The sequence below is a fragment of the Notamacropus eugenii genome, chromosome 3, assembly GCF_028372415.1.
Source record: "Notamacropus eugenii isolate mMacEug1 chromosome 3, mMacEug1.pri_v2, whole genome shotgun sequence".
Classification (NCBI taxonomy): domain Eukaryota; kingdom Metazoa; phylum Chordata; class Mammalia; order Diprotodontia; family Macropodidae; genus Notamacropus; species Notamacropus eugenii.
Window position 1 is genome coordinate 481,468,585 of NC_092874.1, and position 22,067 is coordinate 481,490,651.

At 43.8% G+C, this 22,067-nt stretch overlaps 1 protein-coding gene across 4 annotated transcripts in view; it reads left to right on the plus strand.

Annotated features, from left to right (window-relative positions):
- SUGCT (succinyl-CoA:glutarate-CoA transferase) overlaps nucleotides 1–22,067 on the plus strand; it is a 634,978-nt gene that overhangs the window by 264,175 nt on the left and 348,736 nt on the right. For 3 of the 4 annotated variants that reach the window (XR_011964838.1, XM_072599106.1, XM_072599104.1), the window contains exon 12: nucleotides 1,594–1,696. Coding sequence is in view for 3 of the 4 variants with exons in the window: in XM_072599106.1 (XP_072455207.1) it covers nucleotides 1,594–1,696 (103 nt within the window). In the remaining variant the exon portion in view is untranslated. Of the gene's footprint in view, nucleotides 1–1,593; nucleotides 1,697–2,852; nucleotides 2,979–22,067 lie in introns of those variants that run through there. The other variant, XM_072599108.1, reaches the window with a different exon arrangement.

The window sequence follows — 22,067 nt, forward strand, 5'->3', positions numbered from 1 at the left end:
TGTTGTCTGTTTGGGCTGAAGTAGATGGACATTTCTTAACACTGTGTTCTCTTGTATTTGTTTAAATTTCTTGTTATACAATTATGTTCTACATGTTCTGGTCTGAAAATTGGTCTCCTTGGAAGAGAAAACAGAAGCAAAATAGGAATCGAGTGGTTTGGTTTTCTCTCTAGCTCTCCTCTCTCATTTCTTCTCATCACCCTTGATTCTCAGCATCAGCTCTTTCATGATTTTCTCTGTGTGTGAACTGAGCCTTTTTCTTATCCTGTAGATCTTGGGCAAATCTCAGCTTTAGCCTTCTTACCTCTGACAATTTTTTGCATCTTTCCTCATTTAGGAACTTTTGCTTTTACCTTCCACATGTTTCCTTATACATTTTGAATCAGTGGTTTTGTTAGGATGTGATAGTGGAGACATAATCCAGTGCTCTAAGCCTGAGCATAAGATCCATGGTCCAAGGAGACAGAACTCTGTGCTGACCTCTAGTTACAATGAAGACACTGTGTTCCCCCGATCCGTGTGCACCTGAAGCTAGCACAGCCTCCCAAGTCTGAGCACTACGCCCAGCAAGGGCAGCCTTGGACTTATTAATTCTGATACTCTTTAGAGGTTCTGGAAGGGAAAAAGGAGCTGTGTGAGATTAAATAACAAACAGCGCATTATGGTCTGCACACATGATATCCATTTGTTTTGCAAGAAGAAGAAAAATTTTAAATAAAGGATTTAAAAAATGTGATTAAGGATTAGTAGGAAGCTACTTACTAATTTATTTTATTTTATTATTTTCTTTTCATTTTATTCATATTTTATTGTTATTGGTAATTGTTTTGGGTTACATCAATCACAAATAAAGAGTTGAATTAAAAATTTGTTGGGGAATATTTCCTCCCTGTGCTTTGACTCCAACATTTCCAAATGAGCCTAATTTAAAGCAAAATTGTCTTATTTCATCTTTGAGATGCCCTTCTCCCTTCCTGCCCCCTCATCATCCCTTTTGACAACACTCCCCCACCTTTGCTGCTCCATGTTCTCACATTTCTGGGACTTCTCCTGTTAAGGATAAAGTTACGATCAAAAGTCTGGTGACTCATTAATATGTTCATGCTGTTTGTTGCTTTTTCCTTCTGTAATTAAATTTTGTCATATTAATTAGAGAGGAAACAATGGGGGTAATGGAAAAGCATTGGGTTTGGAATTAGGAAAATTTGGACCTGATTTCTCATCTCATCCCCTGGTCTGTCTTTATGTCTATGCCCAGCACCGGCCATGCTCTTAGTGGGAGCTTAATATAAAAATATTAGTGGATTTGGCTTCTTATGTCACTATGTCCAAAAGGAGTAAGTCCCTAATCATGAAATTTCAGATAGTGTGGCATCTGCCTGGGGTGGGGAAATCCTTAAAAGTGTAATAAAACTACAAGGCAAGGCTCTCCAAGTGGACAGTAGGCACTCCCCGCTCTTAACACTGGCCCGGCTCCCAGCTCAGAAGATCTTGTCCTTGTGGCTTGCACAGGAAGAAGGCCTGGGGCCGGAGCTTACAGTCCTTAGATTGGAAACCAAGACGCACATTTGTTAATTTCTTGTTTGTTCCCAGGTTTGCAGAGGAAATGACCAGCACTTGGCTCCGTCTCTTTGAAGGCAGTGGGATCCCATATGGGCCCATCAACGGCATGCGAGAAGTGTTTGCTGAGCCTCAGGTTTGTGGATTCAGCCTTTGGATACGGTCTGAAATGTGGTTTGGAGAGAAGAGTCGTTTATTCTTGTTTTTTTCCTCTTTTCAAAATGAAAACTCATAGAAATAAGTCATGGCCTCTGCATTTACTGATGCCTTCAGTGCATTCGTTGTCTGTGGCTTGGAATCAGGGAGATTACACTGCAGATTTCTCATGTCCCAGCAGAGCTGAGTGCATTCAGCTTAGTGTCTTTCTCGGTAGTGCTGGATGGTAGGTGGGGATTCACACTGGTCTTTTTCTGCCTCTTACTCCCAAGCTTGTTTCAGTTGTTTGGGGCTGAATGTCTTTGTACTTGAAATTTGTGAATGTTAGTTGAGCAATATGCTATATAACATTGTATGAATATTGTCAAATGTAGACTATAAACTGCAATTAATTTTATGGGCAGAAAGCTAATTAGGAGCATTAATTAATCTCTGTATTCTAGAGGAGTGCTTTGACTACATAGGAATGAGTTTTCCACTGATTATTGGCTCCAGGGAAGAAAGACATAAGATCTTTCAAACTCAAGTCCAAATGATTTATTTGAGTGTATCACTCAAGGCACTTTCTCCGTTTTGCAATAACTCGTTAGTTTTTCCTTATAAATTGTCGAGTCCTTTTGTGGGTGTGTTGGTATGGCCTCAAAAGGAAGGCAAGACACATGCTTCTGGTTCTAAAATCTCTGGTGAAACTTTAAGGATGGATTGTTCGAACATGATGCATTTTCCATTGTCTGGAGGGAGGGGGTATCTTCCGTCCATTTGCCTTCTGTTGCGTGACTGTGGATTTTACTTAAATGATCTCATGATAATGGGATCGACCTGCTGGAGAGGATTGTTGGCCTGTGCTGGCCGGACTCTTTAGTCGAATTCATTCTCAAACTCTAGAGGAGGGTGTATTTTCCCACTTCCTCATTTTCCTAGGGGCCAAGCTTTGGTTTTCAACAGTTCTTTGGAATTTAGTTTATTTATTCATATATTTTTTACTGGTATTTCCTGTTTTGCTCACAGTCGTCAGAGATGAGGTGGCAGGTGTGTGTTCTGTTACCCCTCCTAAGCAGTGGGATCTTAACTCCTCTCAGGTGCTGTGATGATGAAGAAAAGCAATCACCAAAGTCTTGTTTTTATCTTTGTCTTAGTCTGATCCTGTGACTTTGTGATGCAGAGAAACAACTTCTCGCAGAATGATACAGTTACCAAGGGCACCAAGAAGTTAGTAACGTCAATCAATCTGCCAACCAATCAATAAACTTTTATTACAGATGTGCCAGACTCAGAGTCACAGCGATGGGACCAGGAAAGGCCTCCTGCAAGGGGGCATATCAGCTGAGTGTTTGGGGAAGCCAGGGAGGCCAGGAGGCAGAGGTGATGAAGGAGACCCTTCTAGGCATGAAGGACGGCCAGGTATCATGGCCCAAGACAGAACATGGTCAGAAGAACAGTAAGGAGGCTGGTGTCACTGCATGGCCGGGTGTGTGGAGGGGAAGAAGGTAGCCTGGAAAACTGAAGAGAAGGTAGAAAGAAAGACTGGAAAGGTAGGAAAGGGTCAAATTAGGAAGGTCTTTGAATGCCTGTTCTTGTAAGCTTCAGATTAGGGGGTGTCTGAACTTCTAAAATGATAACTCATTAGACCCCACCTGAGAATTTACTTTTATTATTCAACTGCTCTTGCAATGTAAAAAGTATTTAATAAATGTTTCTTGATTGGTTGAATTATCTCCAAGCAAGAGGCTTTACTGTAGTAGCCTAATGAAAGCCATAATAACAAAAACAACTCCCCCCAGACCAGGCTACCACAATTATACTCAGTGTCAGTTGAAATAAAGGTCTCCTGGACTTCCATGGCCAGAATGATGGAGGACTGGACACTTTCTGACCCTCCCAACCTCTCATACTTCTTCAAAATAGGAATTATGCACAAGACATGAGGTATTTTCAGTTGTCTCCATGTTCCAAGACTCCAAGGAACCAATGAACCAACAGTCAAAGAGGGCAATGTGGTCACCCAGCACTCCCTTGCTCATTAGATTTCTTCTTTGAAAAATTTATTTAGGATTTAATTTTCCCCCAATTACGTGTAAAAACAATTTTTAACATTCGTTTTTAAAACTTCTAATTCCAAATTCTCTCCCTCCCTCCTCATTGGGAGGGTAGGCAATTTGATACAGGTTATACATGTGTAGTCATGCAAAACATTTCCATACTAGTCATGTTGTGAAAGAAAACAGACCAAAAAAAACACCTCAAGAAAAATAAAGAATGTAAAAAGAGTCTGCTTCAGTCTGCATTTAGACACCAGCAGGTCTCTGTCTGGGGATGGGTGGCATGTTCCATCAGAAGTCCTTCCGAGCTGTATTGGATCATTTTAGCAGGGGCAGCTAGGTGGTGCAGTAGATAGAGCACCAGTGCAGGAGTCAGGAGGACCTGCGTTCAAATCTCACCTCAGACACTTGACACTCACTATGTGTGACCTTGGGCAAGTCACTTAACCCTAATTGCCTCATCCTTTGTCATCTCCAGTCATCCTGATGAATATCTGGTCACTGGATTCAGATGGCTCTGGAGGAGAAGTGAGGCTGGTGACCTGCACAGCCCTCCCTCACTCAAAACAAAGTCAAGTGCAAGTCGTCATTATTTCTCTGATGGCATGGCCTTCTTCGGCATCAAAGGATGAACACACACACACACACACACACACGCACACGCACACACACACAGAGGATCATTATAGCTAAGTCATTCCCAGCTCATCATCTTACAATGTTACTGCTACTTTGTGCACCACACATTTCACTTTGTATCAGCTCATGTAAGTCTTTCCAGGTTTTTCTGAGAGCATCCTGCCCATCATTTCCTGTGGTACAATAAATGTTCCGTTACAATCACATAGAACACCTTGTTCAGCCATTCCCCAATTGATAGGCATCTTTCCAATTTCTAACTCCCTGCCATCAGAAAAGAGCTGCTATAAATATTTTTGTACATGTAGGTCCTTTTTTTTTTTTATTTCTTGGTATGCAAACCTAGAAGTGGTATTGCTATGTCAAAGGGTATGTATAGTTTTATAACGCTCTGGGCATAGTTCCAAATTGCTCTAATGAATGACTGAATCAGTTCACAACTCCACCAACTGTGCCTTGATATCTCATTTTTCTCACATTGTCATTTTCCTTTTCTGTCCTATTAACCAATCAGAGGAGTACCTCACACTTGTTTTAATTTGCTTGCATCACCAGGCCTGAGGAAAATCAGTTGAATAGGGGATGCCCTGATCACTTTCCCTCTCTCCCCTCTTATAGGTTGGAGGTTCCCTAGAGTCCATTTCTAGATCAGAAAACTGAGTGACAGAAATAGTAAGTGTTAGAGATAGTATCTGAATCCATGGCTTTCTGACTCCAGATTTGTCTTCCATCTGCTTGGTCTGCTTTACTACCTTTTTTGGGGAGGCGGGGGGTGGGGTACAACTGAGGACTGTACTTGGAATTGGTCAGAACTATATGGAATCATTCTGTAAAGTTTTGATCCTTCCATTAAAAACAAGTTTGGAAAAAACTAAAAGAGGCTGAGAGGAGAAAAACAGAAATATTTTTATTAATGTGTGGAAAATAGATGTTATGAGAAAATGTTGAGTTGAGGAGATTTCCTTCGGTTCTGTAATAAGAGCAGGGCACCAAATGACCTGTCTTTACTTTTTCTTTCATTCAGTTTTTGGCCAGATAGGAGTTAGATTTTCTACATGGATGAGGAAACCCAGAGGACACTGTCCTGTAGGCACGCCTTTAGTCAACAGTTTTGCAAGGTTTCAGGACAAAGTGGTAGAGAGACCCCTGCCGCCCAATTATGAGCCAGCTCGTTGAAAATAACTGTGTGGGAAGGGGTGACCTAACACACCGGGAGTGATGTCACGGTCCTTGGTGGCCACCCTGAGGTCATGGGAGAGGATTCTCATTGGTCACCCTCATCCTTTACTCATCTCCTTGTGTGAACTGAGGCTTAAGCCTTTCTATAACTCAACTCAGGCCAGTGGGGCTTAACTGAAAATCCAGCTCAGCGTCTCTGACGGCAGCACATCTGGAAGCTTCATGCCAGGGAGCGTCTCCACCCTCATCCTTTCTAATTACTGAGAATCTCCTTTTCTCCTGTTTTTTAAAAAATAATTTGAGTTTAACTCAATAAACACTTAAGATCCTCCCTCAATTCCCTTCTTCTGAGAGAATAGAATGTTTTTAGAGCTCATAATCCAGACAGTGAACACCTTGGGATGGGGTGAGGGGCCAAGTTGTAACTTAGTTAACAAGAATAATTAGTTTGGATGGGGAGCAAACAGGTGGCTCACACTGCCTCAAGCACATCGATCTCCTGTTCTCTCTCCCATGCTATGAAGTGGCCTTGCCTAGACCCATTCAGGGGCCTTTACCCCTGGGGAGTCAACGTTCTGGGGTCGTCATCTCTTCTCTCTCCACTGAATGTGTCTTAAAAGTTGACCCAAGAGCCCCTTCCATGTTGCGGTGTCTAGTTTTCCTTTGTGAAGCTGGAAAATACTAGACAGAGCTCTGAGGGGATGTTCAAAGTCGTGCCACTGCCCAGACTGCTGCCTTAATCATGGGGACTACGGTATACACAGTAAAAATTCAGGCTGCCAGGGTATCCGTTGAGAGGAACAAGAAATCTAAAAGATTATCTAATCTTCTTATTTTAGAGATGGAGTAACTGAGGCCTGGAAAGGCAGTGACCAGCCTTCCTGCCACCGTTTCATATTTCTTTTTTGTCTGTAAAATAGCCTAGTGATCTGAGTGCTGGCCCTGGGCATCTGCTCTGTTTTGTCACTAACTCGTTGGGTGACCCTCTGAGGCAGATCGTACCTTCCCTAAGCCTCAGTCTCCTCCGCTGTGACATAGAAGACTGGATGGTTCACCGAGGTCCCTTCCACCTGGAAGGATGAATAATTCTGTGAGTGAACTTGGCCTTGACCCCAAGAGTCATTTCCCCTCACCTTTAGTGGCTGCAGCCGGCTCTAATTGAGCCGCCAGGGAGGATGACGTCTTGATCCCAGCCCTGGCACCAGAGAGGCATTTTTCCGTAGATGGATGGAAAGTTGTCTGTGTTTTTCTTGCTGATGTGCTTGCAGTTGCTTGTGTGGTGACAACGAGTCGTACAGGCGCCCTCGCTGGTAAGTCCATCAAGAACGTGCTGGGCGGGTGGTGGGAGGTGACGGTGAGGGAGGATGTTGGCTTTTTGGCAGTCTCAGGTGGTTGAAGAAAAGCTGGCTATGGAAACTTTTAGAGAGACCCTCGAATTTTCCCTTCCGAGAGGAGGGTCTGCAAAGTTTGTGAGTCAACAGCCCAATGTCATCTTACTGTAGGCTGATGCTGAGAGGTCATTTTTTTTCTCTTGGTGGGGGCTATTTTTTCCCCCAAGCTCTCTTTTGCTTAAAATATGTTCTTTTCATCAAGCCAATATCATCCAGTACATTAAAGGAATTCTTAAAAAGTTTTGAAAACGTACTCACTCGATGACCTCACTGCGATTCTCTTTAACGTACCCTTGGGAACAAGAGAGTGAAATGCCTTGTGGTCTGAGGTTTTCCGCACCAAACAATCTTAAAAGAGAAAACCATTTTGAATAGGAACGATTCACGTTCCTGCACACCCAGGTATGGCCCTTACTGGAGGGGAGGCCTTGGGAGCATCAATCAGTACGTTTTCACCAAAACAAGACAACGTATATCCTGCTTAGCTCCCAAATGCATTCCCCTTGAATTTGCAGTATATGCATTTGTCACCCTCCGTGAACAGACTCTGGAGGTGGAAAGACGAAACAACACCAATTTCAAATGTACACACACACACACACACACACGCATGCACGCACGCAGGCACGTTTCTAAAGAGCGAGGCAGGGCTATTCTTAGTCCTTCTGTTTTGTCCTTGGTGTCCTTGGGGCTGGGGAAGAGAGGGCCATAAGAGTTACAGGAGGGGATGATTTCAAAGAGTCATTCCAGGGTACCACACAAGTGGAAGACATCAGGTGTGAGACATCGGCCTGGTGCATCACTTCTGAGAAGCGTGGGGAGGGAAATATCAGAGCTGAAATACTGCAGCTGGCCCTGATGGGGACTCTGGCCAAACACCTGCAAGCCCTAAGAGAAGACCAAAACAAAACCCCACCCGGTGGCAGCCAGCCATCCCTTAACGGCCCTTCCCTGCCTTTGCCTCACCATAAAAATTAATTTAACATCGCTACAGAAACTGTCCTTTTTCTGTCCCGGGAGGCTGAGCTAGTTCCTTTAGCAGATCCTCTTAGGATGGGATAAGTGGGCCATAGAAACAAACAGGCTTGTTGGGGTAGCTATTGAAAGACGGGATCACTGGAAACCATCTCTTGTTTTCATCTCATTATTTTCGGAGGCCCGTGAAGCTGGAGGCTTTGATGAATCTCCAGGCTAGCTCGGGTTCTGAGTGCTTTTGCATTAGCACATCCTGGTGAAATGTTTGTCGGGTCTGGAAAAATTTCCCCATTCAGATAGGGCCCTTCAACACCCTCAGGGACACAGAGATGTTTTTCAGGTTTTTCCCAGAAAACAAATCACTTCTCTGTTGCTTCCTGAGTGACTTGGTCTTTCTTGGGTGGTTGGTGTTTGTTTAAATGGCATTTCCTAAATCTCTGAAGGTGATTCAAGGGAAGCAAAATTAAAAACTCATCTGGGATCACACTGGAAATTACTTTTTTTGACATTTGATGCAGACTTAAGGTCATAGGGTATGACTAGAAGGAATCCATGGCAGACATAGTAGAGAAAGATCAAGGTCTCCCTACATCTTTAAGGATGTGCGTTGGTTTGTGTGATGCACACACTTAGACATGTGTTTTGTGAGGATAGCTGTGGGCTACATGTGGTCTTAACTCACCACATCACTACCCTACTCAGGAATCTCTAGTGACTCCCTGTTGCTTCTTGGATAGAGGTGCTTGTGGGGTCTAAGAACTTAACAAATTTTTTTTGATAACACTATGTCAACAAAATTAGTTTTCTTTATACTCCTGCATATTTCATTTTAGGCATTTAAAAGGGTTGTGAGGAGACCATAGACTCCATGAGACTGCCAAGGGGCTCTGAGACAATAAAGGTTAAGATCCCCTAGGAATCCTGGGATAACCCACAAATTCTTGTTTGACTTTTAAAGCCTTTAGCAAAGAGAAGCCTTGTGGTACATTGAGAAGATCCCCAGGTCTTGAATCAGAGGGCCTGGGCCAAAAACCCGCCTTGGACACTCACTCCCTGTGGAGTGAAAAGGTTATTTCACCTCCTGGGCCTCAGTTTCCTCAGCTGTAAATTCAGAGGCCTGGAGTCCCTTCCAGGCCAAGCACTGTATTGGTGCAGGCCGGGCTGAAGTGTGGAGGCAATCTATCTTTCTCCACTTCTGGGCTGATCCCAGGTTCCTCCCCTTCACACACCCTCTGCTCCTATCACTGCTGCCTCTAGGCAGCATCTCCTGTCTCCACACTTTTGCATACATCCTCATTTCTGTCACTGAGGGCCCTGCTTCTCTTGGGGTCCCACCTCCTACAAGAGACCTTGGCTAATTCTCTTAGTGGGAACTGATTCCTCCAAAATACTTGACAAGTTTTCTTTTTACTTATAGGTTCTATCAGCATAAAATAATCTCTCCCCCTAGCCCCCCAGGCAAGGATGATTTCATTCTGGCATTTTTATCCCTAAGGTCTAACACTGTGCCTTGTACATAATAAGCACTTAATAAATGCTTTCTGAACTCTGTGCATTGGTATGTAATATTTAATAAATCTTCTTGGAAGTGTGTGTGTACTGAAGAAGCAGTGGGTCAGTCCATTGATAGGCCTTTATTAAGGACCCGTCATATTCCAGGTACTGTGCTAAGTGCTGGGGATAGAGAGACAAACTAAGAGAATGCCTGCCCTCAAAGATATTGTTTTCTACTGCAATAGGGGGTTTAACAGAGTGGAACAATGTTTTTTGACAACTGTATTTCAATATAATTAATTTCCTATGTAGATGCGTTTTTAAAAAGTGGTCATGAGAAGGGATCCATAGGTTTCACCAGATGGCCAAAGGGGTTTGTGATGGGAAAAAGGTGAACCCCTCTGTACTAGAAGGAGTGCATGAGAGACTTTTATTTATTTGAGAAACCAGGCTCATCTTGCGTCTAAAAAAGTAGGCGACCATGCGAATCACTGAAAGAAAAGAGAGGCCAATGTAAAATCCTACGCTTGAGTTCAAAAAATCAGTTTCAGATACTGATCATGGGGAAGGAGACGTGGCTGAAAAGTAGCATGTTTGAAAAATATAAAGATGCTGGGTAGACTCAAAACTAAACTAAAGTTGAGGCATTGGGGCTGGGATGAGGCAGCCAGCACTGCTGATGCCATCCTGGGTCACAGTCACAGAACCCCAGAGACCAGCCGCTAGGCCAGTGACAAACAGCTTCCCCTCCAGGATAACTCGTCTAGCTCAGGAGAGGAGGTTTGGGGAGTGCTTTAAAAGGGGCCCAGATGACTCAGAACATGGTACTCCATGGACTAAGATCCTTGAAGTGTTTAGCCGACAAGATAGAAGACTGGGCAGGGCACACTGGAGCTGTCTTCAAGGACACTAAGGTACGAAGACAAGTAGGAGTTCCCCTTGTTTGACCTGACTCCAGAGGCCAGAGTGTGCAGCAGTGTGGAGGTCCTCAGGAGGCTGGCTTGCTTAGCATACTGTAAGTGCTTAATAAACGCTTGTTCATTGACTGACTGACAAACTACCTAAGAAACACAGATGTCCAGACATGAAATGGCCTGTGGCAGAAGCTCCACGACTCATTGACCTCTTTGAGGACTTAGGTGGATTTCCTGAATTTGTCAGAAGTTGGATCTACACACCTCTGAGGTCCTTTCCAGTCTTGATATTCTGGGTGCAAATGAGTCCTTGAGGCAGAGTGGAAAGAATGAGATTTACAAGCATCAGACTTGGGTTTGAATCCTAGCTTTGGTTACTTCGGGGACCTATGTGACCTTGGACAAAATACTTAAAGTTTCTGGGCTTGAGTTTCCTCATTTATAAAGTGAGCATTTTGGAACAGATGATCTATTGTGGTTTTAAGTGGAATGTTTTAAGTTTTTAATGTTTGAAGTGGACCTTTGCTCTGAAAACATTGCATCTCTCGCTGGAGGGCATTCACATTTTTTTTTAACCTGAAAGTTTCACTAACAGTTTATACTAATGGGGGAAAAGAAAACACCACCTCTTGCCTCCCAGGCTGGTTTGGTTTTGTTTTTTGAAAGTGCCTTTAAATAACAGATGAGGGGGTTCAAATTAATGAATAAAGACCCTCTAAGATCCCCTAAACAACTGCAGATATTCTAAATGTAAAAATTTGTCCTGAGCTCTACAAAAGACTGCTTTTAAACACCATTTATACATGTAAAGTGTAAAGTTATCCCTCGTTTTCTCTTCACTGATGAAGAAGAGACACATGGGCATTTTCATGGTTTTTTTTGTTTAGTGATTCTGGAATTTTTGGTGACTGAGAACATCTGAAGATTCCACTTCTGAAGACATTTATCTAAAAAAAAAACCAAACCCTTACTCGTCAACGGTGGCTCCACATGTGCAGTTCGTGTTCTCAAAACTACATTTTGCATTGGTGATGGAGTGTCATGTTGGATGTCGACCAAACCTGAAATATATTCAGGCCAAGAAACTCTTTTGCTTCTTCACAGAAATTCTTTGTTTCCTTCAGAGAGGTGGGCAAATGGAAACCAAGCAGGGCTATTCTCTGTACTTGGGGAGGCCTTGTGTTTGAGTATTGTCAACATGTCTCCAACGTCAGTGCAGGTGGGGTAAGTTAGAGTTTATTTGTAAAAGGCTACATCACTTTATTTGAAGACTGAGGTTGAAGATCACCCAAACGGTGACCAACGTGGACAGCCGTGGTGCGTGTGAGGAAGCTGCCAAACATTTCTGAGTGATACTCATGGAAGAGAAGTGGCATCAGGGAAATCCTCAGAGAGACGAGGACCAGAAAAGTCACTCATAACGTACAAGTGAGAAATAATTGCTGGGCCAGCCATTTGGTTCATCGGTGCCCATGTGCTGTCAAGAAAATGAAAGCAAATCCTCTTGTACACTGGAAGGCCATGAGCAAGTGTGGCATACAATGGGGGGCATACTTTGGATTGTTGGGAGGAGCTGCCAGTCACTGGGACTACAGCTTCATGGAAGTTTACAGGATGATACTCTGGCCATTTTCTTATGTTTTTGTTTGGGAGTTGACCAGGTTCCGTTCATTTTTCTCCTACTTTCTCCACCTCTGGGGGATTACACTTTTCATCGTACCTGTCAAGAATAGAATGGAGAGAGGAGAGAAGTGCTGAATTCTTTGTGGGTGTTGACTGACAACTTACCTGTATTGAAATGAGGGGGATGTGCGGGGATGTACTGGACCATAGCAGGAGTCCTTTCCAGCCATCAACTGTGTTTTAAATACTCAGCAATATCAGTGTTTTCTATTGTGCAAAAGTTCCCTAAGCATGGAGCTTGATTCCTGGCTTCAGTCTCTCAGTAAGTATTTACCAAATGTCTACTCTGTGCCAGGTACCATGTTAGTTCTGGAGATACAAAGAAAAACAAATGGTTTTCTTGTTCTCTGTTGAGTTGTTTCAGTTGTATCTGACTCTTCGAGACCCGGTTTGCTGCTTTCTTGGCAGAAGTATTGAAGTGGCTTCCCCTTTCCTTCTCCAGCTCATTTTACAGATGAGCAAACTGAGGCGACAGGGTTAAGTGACTTGCCCACTGTCACACAGCTAGTACATGTTTGAGGCTGGAGTTGAACTCTGGAAGATGAGTGAGTCTTCCTGACTGAAAGCCCAGCACTCTATCCACTGCACCACCTAGCTGCCCCTTTCTCTTCCTTACTCTCTTAATAAGTAGCTTTCAATGGACCTTGAATAAATCCCTTAAGCTTCTTGAGGCTTTCTGGATTTGGAGGGTTAGTGGGAAAAAATGGTCCCTAAGCTGGGGCTCAAAGTTAGGAGGAAAACCCACCCAGGAAATGGAATATTTAACTGGATGGGCCATGAGACTCTTGGCTTCTAGGATCCTTCCTAGCAGTCACTGAGCCGTGTTTCTTTGGGTGAGGTCTAATGCTGGTTCACCATTGAACTCTGAGAAATGTGCACCATATTGGAAAGCAACTAGACCAGGAAGCAGGAGGGGCCTGGCTCTTCTAGTGACTCTGACACTTGGTGTCTATGAGACTGTGACAACATCACCTAAGCTCTCAGAGTTTTGTTTCCTGATCTGTAAGATGGGGTTAATGATATCTGTAATAGCCAGATTAGAGCTTGCTGTGAGGATGAAATGAGGCAGGGAGAGGTGTTTTAATGGCATCTGTTATTGTTCCTGAGCATAGAATCACTGTTTAGAGAGGAAAGGGACCATAGGGGTCAATACAACGCATAACGTCCTCTTTTAATAGACAGAGACACAGGGGTCTGTAGAGGTTGATGGCTGAGCAAGCCCATGTAGTCTTGGGCTGCATTAAGAGAGAAACTGTGTGCCCAGCCCCCTGCATTGGTGGCCCTGGTGAGACCCACTTCCTCTAGAAATGAGCAGGGTGGATTGGAGGCCCCTGAGGTCCCCTCTAGCCTCCAAACTAGCTAGGACTCTGTCAGACTTGGGCAGCTATGTTGGAGACAAAAGGAAAATCAGTATATCACAGTATCAGGACATGAACTCACAAGACCTGAATTCAAGTCTCTGCTTCTTAGTTGTGTGATTATAGGCAAATGTTTCTTGTCTATGTCTTTGTAGCTCTTGGTAAAGCAACTCTATGTAGACACCAGTCTCTATATCTTCTTGATGCATATGTGGATGGTGATTTTTTTAACAGGGATTTTGTTGGGGGACACAGTCTCTAGTTTATTAACCTACTGGTTCAGTTGATTCCACCTGCCACGAGATGTTCAGGTGCTAAGTATTAATATGCTGCCCATCCTATAGGTGGATGAGTATTGAAGGATTTCTTTTCCAGTCTGATCCCTTAGGAATGGAGGAAAGCAGCCCATGATGTAGGGAGTATTCAAGTTTTCTGGTTCAGTTTTCAAGACTGTATATGTATGTCAGTTTGAATGTTGGCTGTTTTAATGACTGTAAGAATCAACTGGTCATTTATTGATTACCCAATGAGTGCGAGGCCTTGGGCCTAGGGCTCGAGATAGAAAGACAAAGAAGGAAACACATGCTCCTCTTCAGGGTCTTGAATTCTTAATAAAGAAAAGACCGAGCTTGAGTTTGTCCATCTTTAATTCCACTCCAATGCTGAATCTTTATGGGAAAGAAGTGGGAGATGAGGATGAGGTTGATAAGGGGCATTTACAAAGCACTTGAAAGTTTGCATTTTTCCAGAGACAGTCTCCTTTGAGCCTGGCAGCCACTCTGGGAGGCAAGAATGGCAGGGATTATTCTCCCTACTTTAGTGATGAGGGAACTGAAGAACAAAATGAGGAAAAAAGATTGGCCTAGGATGATGATAACAATGAAAACAGCTAACATTAATAGAGTGCTTGAAGGTTTGTGACAGTCTACAAATATTATCTCATTTGGTCCTCACTGCAGCCTTGGGAGTTAGGTGTGGTTATTAGTATCCCCGTGCCACACATTATGAAGTGGAAGTAGAGGAGAAATGACTTGCTCAGGGTCACAAAGCTGCCACATCAGAGGTGGAATCTGAACTCAGGTCTTCCGGACTTCTGGAGTCAGCACCCTACTGAAGTGGATTCATGCAGGGATCATGTCACCAGCAGAGGGTTATTTTGGTTGGTCCTCAAGTTGGGATGGATGGTCCCCAAAGAGGCTTCCCAGTGACTTGGCCTGAAATGATGGTCAGGGGTCTTTGAGACTTCCCCAGACCTGGGCCTCTTTGGCACTTTGGGCCTTCTATTTATAAGCCCCAATGCTGGGCAGTTAGGCAGCACAGTGGATAGAGCACCACGCCTGGAGTTAGGAAGACTTTGAGTTCAAATGCAGCCTCAGCCACTTACTAGCTGTGTGACCCTGGGTGACTCACCCGTTTGCCTCAGTTTCCTCAACTGCAAAATAAGCTGGAGAAGGAAATGGCAAATCACTCCAGTATATTTGCCAAGAAAACCCCAAATGGGGTCACCGGGAGTCCGCCACCACTAAGACAACTCAACAGCAAATTTGGGAACCTTATCGATTTCATAAAGCCACACAATCTTTGGAAATTAATTGAATTCTATCCTCTTCTGCTTTTGCCTCTTTTGCCTCCTCTTCTGCCTGAAGGGTGAGGGAAGAGGACTGTCTGTACCCCTCTATCCTGAAAGCCTGCAGATTGATATTGGACATCAGAAAGGGAAAAAAAGAATGAGGTTTGCTTCATAATAGAAACAGACGCTCTACAATGAGGAATTCTGTCCTCTTTTGGCTGTACACCCTGATCCTCCGTTTTCTGAGGCAGCAGTGGCCAGTCAGCAGGTGACAGCCTTCATTAAGCTGCTGCCTTTGAATGTTCCCAGGGATGACTGACCCCTACCTCTGTTAGTGCTGGCATTTCTCTGTTATTTTAAGGCTCTGCCAGTTTCCCCAGCAGGCACTCTGTCTTGACACTGGAGGATCCAGAGGCCAACGTCATGATCGTGCCCGGGTCCAGCATCCTGGCATTTGGATCCCACGCTAATTTCCTTCAGCCGGGGCGTTCCTTCTTCCCCTGCTCCCCCCCCCCCCCCCATTCTCCTTTCATTAGCTCGAGTTGCAAATGGCATCAGTTAGAAACAAACATGCTGGGCGTCATCCCAGCAATGTGGCTTTTAGCTTCCCTGCGAAGGAAGTTTCAACTTCTTGGACCTTTCCCTTACATTCTTCTGCGTCTCTGTGATCTAAACATTCTTTCCCTTGCGGTGCCAAAAAGGAGTGTGTGATTAGTTAGAGTTTGAAATTCTTTGTCAAATCAAAGGCAGTAACTGTGTGAAGGGGCTGTGTGCAGCCCCCTCCTCCCTCGCAGGTTAGTTTATAAAAAGAGTTGCAGATTGATGGGGCTTTGAGCACTGCTCGGTGGCACCAGCCTCTTTCAAACAGTTCCCAATTTGGCAGCTCCCTCCGCGGCGCGTTCACATTTCTTTCCCCGACTTTCCCCTGCTCTCAAACACAGAAGGACCCATCCCTTTCCCGGTGTCCCATTTTTGATGACTGATGGGAAAGTAAACACCAACCAAATCAGAGCATGTGGGGATCGTTAATTTCTGTATACGTTGACTGGGAGGGAGTGTTGAAAGGGGGACCCTGCTGTCATTCACAGCGCAGGAAATTTAGAAAAGGTGTGAGAGCTGTTTTAAATGATTTCTATTTCGGGCGGTGTCACTCAGGAGGGCAGGCGGGCTCTCTTTGCCTGCCTTCCCGGGGGTGGGGAGGTGGGGTGGGTGGGTTTAATTCTCTCCGAGATCCTCCTGGTGACAAAATGTGCCCCAAAGCAAGGTCAGCCATTTTCTATGTTCACTGGGTGATTCATGCTTAAAAATGTCAGATGCTCAGAAATGAAGGGCTTAAGGGAGCCCGGCATTGGAAACAGATGGCTCTGGGAGGGAGCAGGAGGGCCAGCTGAGTAACAGATTCCTCACTAGGTCCTTAGAGGTGCCTGATTGGCAGAGGGGAAGGAAGGCTGGAGCTGGAAGCAGGAAGACCTGGATCCAATGCAGCTTCACGGTTTCACATACTTTCTACCGATGGGATCTCCCACAAACCACTTGATATCTCTCAGTTTCCTCAGATGTAAAAGGAGGACTAGGTGACTTCCTACGGTCTCTTTTAGCGCTAAATTAAAATGAAATCCTGGTACTCATGTTTCCTAACTGTAACAAATACAACAACATACCATAATATGTAACCCTTTAAGATTTACAAAGTGCTACATCAGTTTTCTCATTTGATCCTCAAGAAAACGTTGGGAAGCAGGTCCTATGATTGTCTTCATTTTACAGACAAGGAAACTGAGTCTGAAAGAGTCAGTGACTTGCTCAGGGTCATACAACTAGCAAGTGCCTGAGCCTGAATTTGAACTCAGGTCTTCCTGACTCCAGGACCAGAGACATCTAAGTGTTACAGTAGATAAGAACTATGGGTTTGGAGTCAGGAAGACCCGTGTTCAAATGTAGTTTCAGACATCAGGGGAAGAGCTGGGATCCAAATCCAGGTCCTCTAACCTTCACACCCACTCTTCTGGCACATAGACAACTTTTCATGACTAGTTCTCTTTTTAGATCCATGACTGGCCTTTCCAAATAGAGTTTCAGCATCAGGAAAGCTGTGTGGAACTCTGAAAACCTAACATGCTGCATGGTATACAATTGGCACTTAATAAGTACATATAAATTCACTGATGATTTAGATGGATGAATGGATAATTGTCTTCTCATTTCCTCTGTTTCCCCCCTAGTTATCATGGTGGTGGTGGGGTCGCTAGGAAATGACTTAACCTCGGTGTCTTCCCTTGAGAGGGCAAGCCTAAAATCAGGGGTCCAGTCATTCTGGGGAGGGACTTGGAAATCTGCTTCAGCTCCTTCTTTCTTTTTCCTAATGAATGAAAGAACTGAGGCTCCATTAGATTAATTATGGGCCAATTTTGTGTTGAAAGCTGATATGCAGATAATTAGTGGTGGAACAAAAATGAGAACCCAAGTCTGTGGAATGCAGGGGAGGGCTTGATAAATATTTATTGACTGGCCAATAAATAGTTCACAGCTTTCTTTTTCCTTTATACTATGCTGCCTCCATACTCCACCAGGAGAGTGTAAGATGATAGATTTAGAGATGGAAGAGACTAAAGGCTAGTGAGGCCCCACAAAAGTTAAGTGATTTGCCTAGGGCGTTATGCCTGTGAAATATCTGAAGGATGATTTGAATTGAACCCAGGGCTACCTGGCTCAATGTTCAGTGCCTTATCTACAACCCCATACTGCCAATTAATCTTGTGAACAACTGGATTTGTGACTGGAATGGATCTTAGGTGTGATGATGTAGGGAGAAAGAGAAGCAGAAGTATTATCATAGGAATCCACTACAGACCACTTGTGCAGAAGGAGGAAATGGGTGAGGAGCTCAGAAGGGCACAAGCCTGATCCTGGAAGGATGATATGGTTGGACTGAGAGCTCCTATTATCTGAACATCTGCTGGAACTCACCTTCTGCCAAAAGCAGAGCAGTTCATGAATTCTTGGCTTTCCTTGAAGTTAATTTCATCCTTCCAAAGGTAGAGGGACTGGTGGACTTTGAACTGCTTTGGAGACAGCTTCTCTGGACTTTATTTGATGGGAACCTTGGGAGCCAAGAAGTTAGTGGATTCTTGGAATTCTTGAAAGAGAAGAAGAGGAAATCAGGATATGAACTGACTTCTACCCAAATTTTTGGAGAATAGATTTCAAAGGCTTCAGAGGAAAGATGAATAGGATCTCATGGCCTCCAATTCTCCAGGAAAAGTCAATCCAGGAGAGATGGGTTGCCCTCAAAAATGAAATCCTGAAAGCAAAGACAGAAATAAATCTGATGAAGAGAATCTTTTGAAAGGAGACCAATGTGCACTCATAGGGAATTCACTGACCAACTTAAAAGCATAGGAAGACAGGTAACAAAGCCTGACTAGAAGAGCAGGACTGTCCCCCAGGAAGAAGGGGCAGGAGTCCTCAACGTCAGAGTGAGCTGAGGCTACTGAGGTGTACAAGGGGAAAGTTTTTTCAAAGGATTTTTATGCTTTAATGGGGAAAAGAGAAGCCTCAAAGATTGCCTAGGACTGTGACGTGGGGTGGATGGACAGCAACGACAAAGGGAAAGTGATCCCTCAGCATGGGATGCTGTTCCTGTTTTTGCTGACAAGAATAATGGCCTTTGGACTATAAATGATAGAGTGAAAATGGTTAATGAGCTGCAGAAGTCCAAGATCCACAAGGTGGTCATGTAAGCCTCTTCTGTAAGTATTTTTGATGAGTGCAAGATATTGGCCTCAAAAACCCTTCGTGTGGAGGTGATAGAAGAATTGGTGCAGGGGACCCCCACACTTGGAATACATTCCCTCTTCCCCTCAGTCCCTTGGCCCCTTGGTTTCCTTCCTTTGTGGCTAAGCTACCCCAGCCCCTCCTTCCCAAGGACCTTCCTGCTCCCCCACTGGGATCTCTCTGCTCTTCAAGTCATCTTATATTGATTAAGCCATCTCCATGTTGATGTCTCCCCAGTAGAATAGACACCTCCTGGGGACAGGGGTGGTTTCATTTCTGCCTTTGTATCTCCGGTTCTGAGGTCAGTGCTTTGTGCATTGTAATTGTTTAATGAATCAAAACACATTTGCTGAGGGTCAACTATATGCCAGGCACTATGCTGGAGATGCAGATATAAAAGAGACTTGCTCATGCGATATTTTGTTCACGTGATGTTTACCATATTAGAAATGAAAACATCTCAGTGTTATTATGGAAACAGTTTTGACCTCACTGACCCCCTACAATGAGATTCCCAGACTGTATTTTGAGAACTTCTGTGATACAGGAGTGTGTTGGTTCCCTGTCCCAGTGGGAAGAAGATGAACATGAATTCTGTCATTCCACTGACATTCCAACTTCCAGTCAGCCTCAGTCCTCCTTGAGCCTATATCTGAGATCTGGCCCATGGAACTATGGGAGGGAAGGCAAGTCTCATTTGAGATGGAAGGCTGCTCTTCATTTTGGTTATAGACGAATATGTGCTGAGCCCATAATGGAGAAGTGCTTTATAGGCAGTGTGACCTGGTACAGACTGGACTGGCCATGGAGTCAAGAAGCCCTGGGTTCTGATCATACGTCTGACCTTGGTGCCCATGGGCAATCCCAGAAGGGTCACAGCTGGCAAAGTGGAAGTAATTTCCACTCTGTTAAAATCACAGATTGTCTGTATTCCAAGTTATTTCTAAAACCAGCCAAATGCCATGAATGAAACTTCATACATTAGCCTTTATTTTCACCCCTCACGTCTATGCCTTTATTTACCCATGATTTTAGGTTTTGAATTGGATTCTTAATATATAGTAGGTAGTATAAAAACATACCATCATTCATGGTAAGCAATGAAAAATATGAACATACATAAAAATCTCAAAGTTGACTACTTCACTGACTAAGTAATGCATTTAAAAAAAAATCTGTGGTTACAGAATTCTAAGTGGATAATTAATTTTAAACTTTGGCTATAAGATCTGTCTTTTAAAAAAATGTAAATGTATCAGCCTAGGAACCTAGGTCTTCCTTTGAGAATATTGAATTTAATATAATTCAAATGACCAAGAAATCATTCTTTCAATCAACCAGAATCCAAACAGGAAGCTACCAGATAGGGCTAATTTGTGTATCCAGAAGGAGACATAGCCTTTTGTAATAGCCCATTAGAAAGGTAGAAAACCTGGGGTTAATTCTAAATCATTTAATTATATTATAAGCCAGGGAACTGAGGGTTTTGTTTTTGGTTCTTTGAAAATAAGGTATATTCTTTTTTTTTTAAAATTATACATCCTGTAGTAAATTACCATGAGTTATTTGTGTTAAAGGGATTTCCTTAATAGACTTCAGCACAGTAGGGCAAGAGGAGTGTTGTATTGTGGGGTTTTAAAATCACTAATTTGATTATTTTTTATTCTTTTTAGTACTTTTTCCTTATCAGAGAAAATAATCAATAGGGAAATCTAAGAAACAGTAACTGATGATAAGCTTTGGAAACAATTCTCAACCCCTTAAACCTACAATTCCTCCCTAGCTCCCTGCTACCCTTCTCCCCACCCCCAGTCTCCTTTTCTATGAGGTCAGTTAAACATTGCCATTGAGTCTCAACCCCTATCAAGAGGCAAGAGGAGTGAACCCCTAGGAGGAAAATGGACCAAGGTTGTCTTTGGTGCCCTTGGAGAAGACTTTGGTGACTACCATCTCCTTCTCCGCTCACTCATATTGAACATCCCTCAGGGCCTGGTGCTGGGTGCATCACATCCTCAGTAGTCCTTCCCCCACTTCCTAAAATGCTTTGGGTTCAAGGAGCCTTAAGATACTTGTTAGCAAAGGGTTTGGAGGAACAATGGGATTTTATGTCTGCGGTAAGAACATCCAGAAGGAAGCAGGTTCTGTCGCTGTCTGTGTTGGGTTGCATTGTCGATTTCTCGTGTGTTCTATTTTTGTCTTCTGATGTTTCTTTAGTTGTATTCCATCTCTTTATTTACTGTGGGTCTTTCCAGATAATCATACCATGGACAGATTCTGAAATGGACCCTATCAAGGTGCAAGATGGGAAAGCTGAGGCTCAGAGAAGTTGTGACTTGGCTATGAATCAAATGAAGTAGTATATGGAAAGGGCTTTTGTAGACCTTGTACTGCTGTGTGAATGGGAGCTGTTACTGCTACCACCCCTATGTCAATTACTTCCCATGCTGTGACTCCCTAATCTGGCTCTCAAGCCCTGATGTCTCTCCTGAGTACCAGCCCAGTGAATGCTGTAAGCCACTAGACCTTTTCACCTGAATGTCTTGCTACCAAGGTGAACTCCAAATACCAAAAATAGATTTCTCGCTTCTCACTGAGATCATTGCCTTTTGATTTTCCATTTTTTTCAGGGTACCACTGTCCAGCCCCATGTTTGAAACTGTGAGATTGTATTTGACTTTGCCTCCTCTCTCCCTTTCCATTTTTAATTGGTTACAAAGTCTGTTGACTTGGTCTCTAAGGCATCTCTGGCATCTCTTCCCTCCTTTGTCTTTTGGCTGCTGCCATCTTTGTATGGGTTCTCAAACCCCCCTGTCTGGCCTATTGCATCAGTCTCTGCTAACATTCAAGACTTTCCCCCATTAGGTACTCCCTATCTTTCTGGTTGCTCCTTTCCTCTGCATGCTTGTCACATTACACAAACTGGATGGCTTGCTCTCCCATAATCTTGTTCTGACTGCTCACACTGTACCATGTGCCCAGAATAGGGAATGTGTTTGCCTGGAGTACAGTGTTCAGTTCTGGGCATCAGTGTTTTAGAAAGATAATGAATCTCTGGAAAGGGTCTGTAGAAGGACAGCCAGGATGGAAAAGAACCTTGAGTTCGTATCAGTATCAGGGGAAGGAACTGGGAATGTTGAGCCCAGAGAAGACTCAAGGTAGGAGATGGTAACTTAGTTCAGGGGTTGTGACCTGGGAGGGGGATTAGATGTATTCTGCTTGACCCCATAGGGCAGATCCAGGGGAAGCAATTTAGGGACTTGTGAAGGAAAATTAGAATTAAGAATGTCATCAAAAAAGTATGCATGAAAAAGAAGGTGATTTTGCATCCTTAGGAG